This window comes from Coptis chinensis, chromosome 9 (genome assembly GCF_015680905.1).
Source record: "Coptis chinensis isolate HL-2020 chromosome 9, ASM1568090v1, whole genome shotgun sequence".
Taxonomy (NCBI): Eukaryota; Viridiplantae; Streptophyta; class Magnoliopsida; order Ranunculales; family Ranunculaceae; genus Coptis; species Coptis chinensis.
The window spans coordinates 48,900,618-48,911,995 of NC_141464.1; the positions used below are offsets into that span (position 1 = coordinate 48,900,618).

The window sequence follows — 11,378 nt, forward strand, 5'->3', positions numbered from 1 at the left end:
AAATAGCATAACATTTCTAAAATTCAGATAAGACTAAATAATGTCTAAATGGGTGAAAAATAACCCAACCCAAGTGGGTCAAACCTAGGGGTGTGTTTCGGTCGGATCGGATCAGAATATGAGTTTTCGGTTTCAAATTTTTTGAAATATGATATGTTGTGCTGAATCCAATCCGATCCAATTTTTTTTTTTTCGAATTTTCAGAAATTGGATGAAAAATCAGAAATTATTGAAAATTCAAATATCTTAATGTTAAATCTATTTTATAACTTGTACAATAAATACTAATTCTAGGGTTTTTAGTTTGTTTATACTATATATTGATTAATGCAATTTAATCCATTGTAAATGAGCTAAAAAAGTGGGGTTATATTAAAACAATTCGATCTAATTACATTAGAATTTTAGATATATTGTATGTAATTCCAAATAATAATTCGGTAAAATCGGATATAATTCAGCAAAATCGGATCGGATGGTGGATTTGGATCGGATAAATTGGAAAATCAGAATTTCATAAATCATCCGAAGCCAATCCGAATTTAAATTGGATTTTTGGAAATCATATGAGTAATATTGATGCTGAATTCGAAAAAAAATCGGATCGGAATTCAGAAAAATCAGAATTTCGGGAAAAAATGGCACCCCTAGTTGTTGGGGAAAACGATACCAATCGATCCCCACTAAGATAGCTTGCACTTGGACAATCTACTACTCTAATCGAAAATCTAATCTTTCACTATAACCATAAACCTAGACTATGGATATAACTATCACAAACAGGCAATAGTAATATAAAGAAAGTAAAACATACCACAACACAAGATGTAGCGTGGTTCGGCCAATGATGCATACTTCTACAAGAGCAAATCCTTTTATATGTATGGGAAAGACGATTACAATCACTCCTCTCAAGTCTCTCCAAGCTTACTAGATCACTCCTCTCCCCTTACAAGTTTTTTTCTCATTGCAAGGGTTTCCTCTCAATTTTGGTTTCTCACAAAATTGGGTTTTTATTCAAGACTTGGTTTTACTGTTGAAATTTTTCGTGTTGACTATAGAAAAATCAGAACCTGGCATGTTTAGCCAATTTGAGCGCGCACGCCCTCTTGGCAAGGCCAATTTGAGCGCGCGCACCCTCTTATATTTACAGTTTCCCAAACTCCAGTAGACATGTTTCGTGAGAGGCTAAAAAAAAACTATTTTCTTTTTCATAGCAAGCGCCTTGGGCGCGACCAATCTGAGCGAGCACGCTCTGATTTCTTCACACGAACAATACCTATTTTTTCCTTCTTCCTTATGTGAGGGATAACACCAACAATCTCCCTCTCCCGAGCCATGAGAACAGATACCTTCATGCATTCCCAAATCAATAGGAGGAGTGTGTTACCAGTCCGGCAGTAGTACAACAAACATCAAACTTACATTTCGGTAAAACTTTCATCGTCATATCCAACCCGTTCTTGTCGGTATGGATCTTCTCAATGCACAATTGCTTGTCTTCGAGAACTTCTCTAATCCAATGATAACACACATGTATATGTTTGGATCTAGAATGAAAACTCGGATTCTTGCTCAAATGGATGGCGCTCTAACTGTCACATAGAACTACAAACTGTTTCTGCTTTAGCCATAGTTCATTGAAGAACCTCTTCACCCATAGCATCTCTTTGCAACACTCAGTGGCTGCAATATACTCGGCTTCTATAGTGGAGAGAGCAACACACTTTTGCAACTTAGATTGCCAAGAAACTGCTCCCCCTGCAAAAATAAACAGATAACCGGAGGTGGACTTCATTGAGTCAACATCACCTGCCATGTTTGCATCTGTGTAGCCTTCAAGCAAGGTCTTACTACCACCAAAACACAAACATGCCTTGGACATGCTCTTGAGATATCTCAATATCCACTTAACACCTTCCCAATGCTCCTTACCCGGATTTGACAGAAAACGGCTTACAACACCAACGGCGAAAGCAATATCTGGTCTTGTACACACCATTGCATACATCAAGTTGCCCACTGCGGATGCATAATGAATCTTTTCCATTTGACTCTGCTCATGCTCACCCTTTGGACACATATCTTTGGTCATGCGGAACTGGCCACCAAGCGGACAACTGACTAGCTTCTCTTGATCCATGTTGAATCTCTTTAACACCTTCTCTTTATGGGTTTCTTGAGAAAGCCACAACTTCTCACTCTTTTTTTTCATGAGTGATCTGCATACGAAGTATCTGCTTTGCTTGACCCAAATCCTTCATCTCAAAAGACTTACTCAAGTTTTTCTTTAGCTTGGATATCTTGTTGATGTTCTAGCCAACTATCAACATATCATCCACATAAAGCAAGAACACCATGAAATCTCTATCTGGAAATTTTTGAACAAATACACAATGATCGGAAGTGGACTTCATGTAGGCATGCTTCACCATAAAAAAATCAAACTTTATGTACCACTGTCTCGGTGCCTGCTTCAACCCATACAAACTCTTTATCAGCTTGCATACTAGGTGTTCCTTGCCTTTGACCTTAAACCCCTCTGGCTGGTCCATGTAGACATCTTCCTCAAGGTCTCCATGAAGAAAAGTTGTATTGGCATCTAGTTGCTCAACCTCTAGGTTCATACTTGCGGTCAGACCTAATACCACCCTGATAGAAGTCATCTTAACTACAGGAGAGAAAATTTCATTAAAGTCAATACCTTTCTTTTGACCGAATCCCTTCACAACAAGGCGAGCTTTGTGCCTTGATTGTGGATTATTCTCCTCATGCTTGACTTTGAAGATCCACTTATTCTTGAGAACTTTTCTTCCTTTCAGTTTCTCAACTAAGTCATAAGTGTGATTCTTATGCAAATAATCCATCTCATCATGCATGACCTTCAACTATTTCTCTTTGTCTGTATCTTCAAGAGCCTCTTGATAGTACATAGGTTCTCCACCATCAAATAGTAAAACATACGTATGTGATGGATACCTGGTTAAAGTTTTGCCCCATCTTCTTGTGCCTCAGGAGGATGCACTTCTGCTTGCTTAGGTGGTGGTTCATGCACTTCATCTCCATCTTCTATATTAATAGGTTCTATCCAATCATGAGCAATAAGATCATCATCATGAGTTTCAAACTCATGGTTCTCTGCATTCTGCACATTCCACAGTAAGAACTTCTGGTTCTAAATCAACAAGATCATTAGTGAAAGCTTCTAGCTTTTCACCATCCTCAAAGTCTGCTATGGTTTGGTCTTCTAAGAACGCAACATCTCGACTTTAGATTACCTTCTTGTTAATCGGATCATAAAGTTTGTAGCCAAACTTCTCATCCCCATAACCGAGAAAAATGCACTGCTTAGCTTTGTCATCAAGCTTGGATTTCTCATCCTTGGGATTATGAACAAATGCACTGCACCAAAATACCTTCAAGTATCCATAATCAACATCTCTACCTGACCATACTATCTCTGGATAATCACTATTCAGAGGCTTCGAAGGCCATAAGTTGATCATATGTATGGTTGTGCTCATTGCTTCTACCCAGTAACTTCTAGGTAACTTAGAGTGAGACAACATGCATCTCATCCTCTCTACAATGGTACGATTCATCCTCTCGGCTATAACATTGTTTTGCGGTGTCTTGGGAACGGTCTGCTCATGACGAATCCCATGACTCTTGCAATACTCTTCAAACGGCCCAATGTACTCACCCCCATTATCTGAGCGAATACACTTCAAAGACTTCCCTGTCTCTCTTTCCACCATGCTATGGAAAATCTTGAACACGCTAAGTACTTCATCCTTGGTCTTCAGACTATATGCCCATATCTTTCTTGACGCATCATTAATGAAAGTCAAGAAGTACAAAGCTCTTCCATGGGACTTCACTTTCATAGGACCACATAAATCTGTGTGTACAAGCTCAAGGACATTGTCCTTTCTGTGAGAGGGGAACCTTTGGAGAGACACCCTATGTTGCTTTCCAACCAAATAATGAGTATATCTATTTAAATGCGTACCTTTGATGTTTGGCAAAGCCTTTTGCTTGGCAAGAACTTCCATGTTTTTTTCTCCCATATGACACAGTCTCTTATGCCATAGTTCGGAGGAAGCTTTTTCTTATGGCACATTTAGCTCTGCTTTACACAAACTATCTTGTGTTTTGTAAAGCGAGCAAGTTTTCTTTCCTTGGCTACTACAATGGAACCTCTGCCTAGTTTCCATACTTCGTTACCAAACGAGTTTTGAAAGCCATCATCATCTAACTTCCCAGCGGAAATTAGGTTTAGCCGAATGTCAGGGACATGTCTTACATCCTAGAGTGTCAAGGTGTAGCCAACATTGGTTTCTACATGAACATCCCCAATACCTACAATCTTCGAGACTTCATTGTTGCCCATCTTCACCTCACCAAAATCACCCGATTTGTAGGTAGTGAAGAAACTCTCGTGGGGTGTGATGTGGTAAGAAGCACCTGTATTTACCACCCACTCTGTACCCTGGCATGAAGTACTAAAGCATAACTCATCACAGTCTAACATAATTCCTACTTCACTTTCTAAAGCGATGTCTGTGGCGTCTCTATCGGTGGTGCTTTCTTTAAACTCTAACTTGTCTTCATGTATGGTACTAGTCTTCTCATCCCTCTTCAATTCTATGCATTCATACTTGAAATGGCCATAGATACCGCAATGATTACACGATAAGTCTTTCTTAGGAGGTCTGCTCGCACACCTAAATTTTCTTTTGTCATCACCTCTATAATGAGATGATTTTCTGTTTTTGCTTCTCTCTTGCTTTTCTGTAACAAGGATCTTTGAGTGATAGGAGCTATTCTGTGCATCCTTTCTTGTCTTCTCGTAGAGGTCTTTTAATGTCTTCCACAGGCTGAAAGTGGTGGTCTCTTGGGATACAAGGCGGATTACATTGTTGTCAATCCGTTGTCTAATGCACCCAATCGCTTTTTCATCAAGCGTTTTCCACTCAGCCGCAGCAATTGTGTCTGGTTTTACTCTTTCATTCTTAATGGGTTGTGCCAAGTCCTTGCAATAGAGCAAGTTTTCCATCCTGGCTTTCCAAATAGTGTAGTTACCTCTATTTAGACTAGTCATGCGAGTGTTTACAGAATGGTCCATCTCCACAAGCTATTTCAACTCAAACCTCCTCTCAAGAATTTTTTCAAATACATTCTGGGCAAGGTTTGGATAACAACCTTATTGGGTTTAATCCAATCTGGCTCTGATACCACTTGTTGGGGAAAACGATACCAATCGATCCTCACTAAGATAACTTGTACTTGGACAATCTACTACTCCAATAAAAAATCTAATCTTTCACTACAACCAACAACCACAATCCTAATCTATGGATATAACTATCACAAACATGCAATAAAAATATAAAACAAGTAAAACATACCACAATACAAAGATGTACTGTGATTCGCCAATGATGCCTACTTCCACAAGAGCTAATCCTTTTATAAGTATGGGAAGGAAGATTATGTACAATCACTCCTCTCAAGTCTCTCCAACTTACTAGATCACTCCCCTCTCCTTACAAGCTTTTCTCTTTGCAAGTGTTTTCTCTCAATTTTGATTGTTCTCAAAATTGGGTTTCTATTCAAGACTTGATTTTCCAAAACCTAACTTCTGCTTTTATAGTAAAAATAATTTTGCGGTTACTGTAGAAAAATAGAAGTCTGCAAGTTTAGGCATGAGCGCGTGTGTGCTCTTGGCAAGACCAATTCGAGCGCGCGCACCCTCTTCGATTTTTCTCAGTAAAGTCCAATAGACTTGTTTCGTAAGTGGGCTGAAAAAAACTCCAAGGGAGCCTTGGGCAAGACCATTTCTAAGCGTGCGCTCGCTCAAACCTCTTCACACAAACAATACCAGATTCTCTCCTTCTTCCTCATGTGAGGGATAACTCCAACATAAACCTCCTCTACTTTCTTTCTTTCCATAGGAGGAATTTTAGTCATCGGAAGCGACTTCATTTACTCTTGCCCGATTACATTTGGCACAGAGCAACTACTATACTATTGAGCATTTAGGCTAGATGGAATAGACTGAGGACTGAGCTAGAGAAGTTTAAAATCTCATCTACATGGACGCAAGCTAATTTTGCTGTGTCAGAGCCATCGACAAAACCAAACTTATTTTTTGCTCGAAGGGCTCTAGAGATAGAACGTAACCAAGTCGGATAATTGTCACCGGATAACAGAGGAGATACGAGAATAGCCATGGCGCTATCTGAGTGGTGTACAAAGAAAGGATCATCAGAACCTGGAGGAGAGTCATTATTGGTGTTTGAGGCGTCGACCATTGAGAATGGAGAGGAGGCGGAAGCTTAGAGCGGTTAAGGTTAGGGTTTGGATCGAAATTAGGCTGAAACCATGATAAATTAGAGAGAGAGAGATTGATTTGAGAGAATATTTACTTGATTAATTTCTATAGAGATTACAATGGTTTATATAGAGATTACAAGTTCCTAAAATAGAAACTAAAATAACAAAGATAAATCTGTACAAATACAAGCGGTGCGAGTATAGCAAACAAGACTCGAGGCACGGGCCCGCTCGAGAGAGTGCGCGAAGAGAGCACGCTCTATCAACTTCTAAGAAGTTTACTTAAACATTCCAGCTTGTGTTGTGAAGTTTGGAACCCTCTGTTGTGTCTTTGCCGATTTTTTTTGAAAACATACCAATAGCAAAAAGAAAGAGCATACTAATTAGGTAATTATTTCCGTTAACTAAGGCCCTTTGTAATCACAATGAGCTGAATTTGATTTCAATTGGTTCTATAAACAGTGAAACTGCTCGATCTTTAGTCACTCCATGTGAAGTACCAATGCCGTCTCCATGTTCAAAGATGCAATGACTAGTCCTTGCCATGTTTACAGCCAAGTTTACTACGGATTTGGGAAGGGAAGTTTTCATACACTCTTGATTGAGTTTTTTCCAGCAGTTGCTCCTAAAGCTTTTGATGTGCTCTGTAGCTTCTTCTTCTGTTACACCCTTCTCATTCTTGAAGCATTGGATTGACTTCGGTATATCTCCTCTTTTCATTTCAGCCTTCAATAGTAAGATTGTTTAGTCACAAAAGATTTGCTAACTAGCTCTACACATATTTGCTCATAAAGAGTTAATCTATAATAGTTTCCCTTAACTTGCATACTAGAATCTCCATTTCGCTGAATAAGATCCCATGTGTAATCAAACACACACACCCCTCATTCGGTATGGTTTTTGTATTTTTACAAACCACTTAACGTTTTTTTGTAAAGAAACCACTTAATGCTGTGACCCAAAACGTACACCAGGTGAAAATAACATGATGCATGCAATAGAGATACAGTAGATAAGTAACTTACAGTTGATGTTCCCAAATCGTCGTTGATTCTGGTTATGACTGATGCCCAGTAAACTAGCTCTGGCCCATTTTGTAAGCAATCAAGTGACTCAGTAGTTATCGTTTCACCAAGAAGAATATATGCATGGACCATGGCCCCTGGACCTCCCACAGACGTCCATGCATTTCCCAAGTACTCCTCCAGTGTTGGTGTATACCCATTATAGAACCACCTAGCTTCAACTAGGTATGACTTACAAAGGCTAATCCACTGTGGTAATATGCATGTTAAAATAGTTCAGTACACTAATGAACTGAAATCAACCTGAAAAAAATGTAGGAGATATAAGATACATATATTAAACTTGTTTTTATTACCTCTTTCACTATGTAGGGTAAGACACATATCCCCTGATCTCGTTGGATATCATGGGTGATCATATTGGCAAAATTAAACATAGCCAAGTAACATATCTTCATGTACTTCGGGAGATTCTCTGCGGCCTTGACATCCCATCTAAGGAAAGGAAAGTGTGAAAGTATCGATTATTAATAATCTTACTGACCAATAAGGTACATTTTAAAGAAACTATGATACCCATGATGTTCTAAAACTACTCAGATCAATCTTACCGACTCACTGCCTCAGTAAAGAGTTCAAGCTCATCTGGTGACCCATATACATCATAGATGTCGTCGATGGCTGTCAATATGCAAATGAATTTGGTGAGGCCTATCCTGCATTTTGAGAACTGGGGCTCATAGATAATCCCCATTGCCCAGATGAAATTTTCCACTAATCTATCCCTTGAAAATGCTAGTTCTTCTTTGAAGCCCAACTCTGTCCACCACCTACAAATTCATGAGCATTTTCTTGTCATGGCTTCAAACAAGTTCATATTCAGATCTCAATAACTTATTTATGTTCATCGCCCTAGACTGGATTGAAATTTATTTAGTCAAGAAACAACACCTTGATAGCTCAATTAAATCTGTTTGGTGTACGAACTGCACCAAGTTGAAATCCAATTTTGCCAATTCAAGAAGAACCAAATTCTTATTATCATATCTTTCATAAACATCGATATAATTCCGAGATTCAAGCCTTAGCATTCTCCAGTGTAAAGGTGTCTCCAGTGAATGCTGGACTAGCATTGCTTGGTCGATATTCGTGTGACCTTTCAAAGACTCCAGACACCTATAGGTAAATTTCTTGGTTTCATCAAACAAATCCTCCCCATGTAAAAATTGGTGCGAAGCTTCATAAAAACTCAAAATCCCTTTTGTATCCCGGCTCAAGTACTCCTTGAATCTTCCATCTACATTCTTGAATTTCTCAAAGCACAATTCCGCTTTATAGCAAAATAACAAAGGTAAGATATAATGAAGAAAAAGTGAGAATAATATAATGAAATGACTGTAAATTAGAAACAACATTATTATTACTTGGTCCATTTTCGTATTGTATTCATGTTCAATACGTCCTTTAGTAATTAAATTATATATATTGGGCGCTTTTTCTGCTAACAAGTACTATTAGCGATTCCACGCTAGCTTGTACAAATTATTTATTGTTGTTGTTGAACTACATAGGACCTAACGTCAGGTGGGAAAATCCTGAAGTACCATATTTGGTTATTAGTTGAAATGGTTTATTTGTTGAGATGGAAAATGTAACGGCAGTGTACTATGGCAGGAACAGGGAGAGGAGTAAACATGTTGTTACCCCTTTACTGTCATGATAAATATAATTAACGAGTTGTGCATATTTCCTCACCGACCGTCCGACCTATAAAGGCAAGGTTTCTGTATATGAAACATCATGACAATGTGCTAGTTTCAATTGGAAAAGTAAAATGATACCTGAAGGAACTGGATAATATTGATGTTGTCGTAAAATATAAAATTGCAATGCAGTTGTGTGAAGATCGTCACAGCTGTAATATTTTTCAGAGTAATAAGTGATATCAAGTGCCTCTTTGATATCCTCCTCAAAGTGGTATGCCACTCCTAGCCGTTGCATGGAACTTATAAGTTCTAATCGAGCAATCGGTTCTTTGACTTCTTTGAGGAGCCTTCTGCATTCTTTCTTCAATTCCTCCAAGTTGCTGTTAAATCTTTCATACTGCAGGGGATAAACCATTGAAAAACTTAAGTTTGTTGACAAGAATTCACATTAATTGGCACGTTAGCTAGCCACCTCTAATAGACATCCTACCTAAATGTGGACCCTCACAAGAAATTAAAATGAACTTCTGTGGAGAGTTTCTCTCCGTCATGGATCGGAGAACATCCACTGGAAAAATCAGCTCATTTGGATGTTTCTAACCTTATCAAAACCGTGTTATGTTGTGAAAGAAGAACAATTATGGACTATATTATTAACCGGAAAACACATAATTAAACTTTGTTACCACTTACAAACCATAAAAAGAGTCATTGGCAAGATTTGGCTCACCGGTCTTGCCGAAAAACAGTTGGCCTCTGAAATGATACTAATTTACCTATGATAAATTAGTCACTTTACCAGGTTTGTTAGAGATCGATCCTTATGATACCATTTGGGATACGCTGCCAATATATGCTAGTTCGTTGGGTGGTGGATGATGCCATGATGGTGGAGATGGTGGTTAATGGATAGAAAGTGGTTGGTGTCCCTAATTCTTAGGTATTGGGTGCCTTGCTTGATATGTTTCTTTGGCCATATCCTCTTATATACATTCAAATATGATTATACGAACACTGTCAAATTCAAAATATTTAACTTGTCGTTATCACAATTCATATACAACGCTAGAATCAGCAGATGAATAGTCTTAGTCTTACACAGTAGGAACTTTTTAGAGATTCAACAAGTTGAGGATCCCATATAGTCGGGTGGTAATCAGCAGATCGTCGTTCCTTTTGCAAATCAGGGGACATTATTGAACGATGTCCTTTCACATTTGCTCCTCTTGAGTTGCATTTGGTTTGTGACTTCTGTACAAGAGAAAAATAAAAAACAAGAAAAAACTTCTGTACATGATGAGAACTGCAGAGGGAACATACTAACCTGCAGATTCCCAAACGCATAAGCTCGTTTTGCAGTGCATTGGTGATCATTGAGTCTCGTGGCTGATGTTGAGAACTGCAAATTAATCAGATTCATCGCTAGCAGTGAGAGGAAAGAGTGCTGGTACAGAGCTGGGTAACCCAAATGCATACTTATATAGCACGGTACAGGTAAGAAAACATTAAAAAAGCAAAGGCAAAGAAAACATGTTTATAAATTTGAAGTATAACTGCTGCAAGTGAACACAAAATATAAAAAACATGGTTATAAAAAAGCAAAGGCAAATAAAACATGTTTTACACCAGCGAAAATAGGAAAATGATCCTCAGGGGAAGACTTTTTATAACCCATAGCTTTTATATTCAAATTTTAGTGCATCTTTAATGTCGGGTCTTCTCAAGTCAAGCAAAAGTGCAGAACAACGATTGTCTTTTGTACCCTTCTTTCTTTGTCATTTTGCATTTTGGATTTCCTAATGCAAAATTATTTATAAATAAATTAACGCAGTGTGCAGAGTAGCATGCTTTTTTGACCTAAATATGCCCGGGTTCAAAATCTAGTTGTTGTCTAAATTAGCCGTATATGTGTTTAGCATGTATACCTTCTATAATATTTAAAAATTACACTCGTTCCATTGGCTTTTATTTTTTTTGGTTAGGACTTTTAGAGTTAGGGATGTGCATGGAACTGTCCACATAAACCTATCGATAATTCACATAACTAAGCAAATATAGGTAATCATTTGTGTTTATGATTTTGACCCAAGGCTCACCATGTTTTCCTCCAAATAAAAAACCAGTCAGTACTTTATGTATGTGTACTATGTTTTACTCAATCAAAAAAAAAAAAAAAAACACAGACGGGACTTTTGTATTGACTTTTGTGTGGCTCAAATGGCTTGTACTTGATTATCATCAAATCTATACCCACATATCCCAGATAGTTAAAACAGTAATTACAGCCCAAGAACAAAACCCAATAATA

The 11,378-nt window shown here is 38.1% G+C and overlaps 1 protein-coding gene across 1 annotated transcript; it reads right to left on the reverse strand.

Moving 5' to 3' along the window:
- Positions 1-6,414: 6,414 nt before the first annotated feature.
- LOC147476439 (trans-ocimene synthase, chloroplastic-like) lies at positions 6,415-10,662 on the reverse strand. Its single transcript, XM_086584677.1, has 8 exons — positions 10,395-10,662; positions 10,169-10,321; positions 9,206-9,467; positions 8,316-8,694; positions 7,976-8,194; positions 7,721-7,859; positions 7,365-7,613; positions 6,415-7,065 (listed from the first exon to the last, which is right to left on the reverse strand). Exons 1-8 carry the CDS (start codon positions 10,542-10,544, stop codon positions 6,760-6,762), a joined length of 1,857 nt encoding a protein of 618 aa, XP_086440803.1. The 5' UTR covers positions 10,545-10,662; the 3' UTR covers positions 6,415-6,759.
- Between the last annotated feature and the right edge of the window lie 716 nt (positions 10,663-11,378).

What these genes read in the sequence shown, in the direction of transcription:
- LOC147476439 (XM_086584677.1), bottom strand. Translation starts at nt 10,544, where the DNA reads ATGCATTTGGGTTACCCAGCTCTGTACCAGCACTCTTTCCTCTCACTG. An exon ending in ATGCGTTTGGGAATCTGCAG is followed by an intron (nt 10,322 to 10,394) that starts GTTAGTATGTTC and finishes TCTCTTGTACAG; the next exon opens with AAGTCACAAACCAAATGCAA. An exon ending in GATTTAATTGAGCTATCAAG is followed by an intron (nt 8,195 to 8,315) that starts GTGTTGTTTCTT and finishes ATGAATTTGTAG; the next exon opens with GTGGTGGACAGAGTTGGGCT.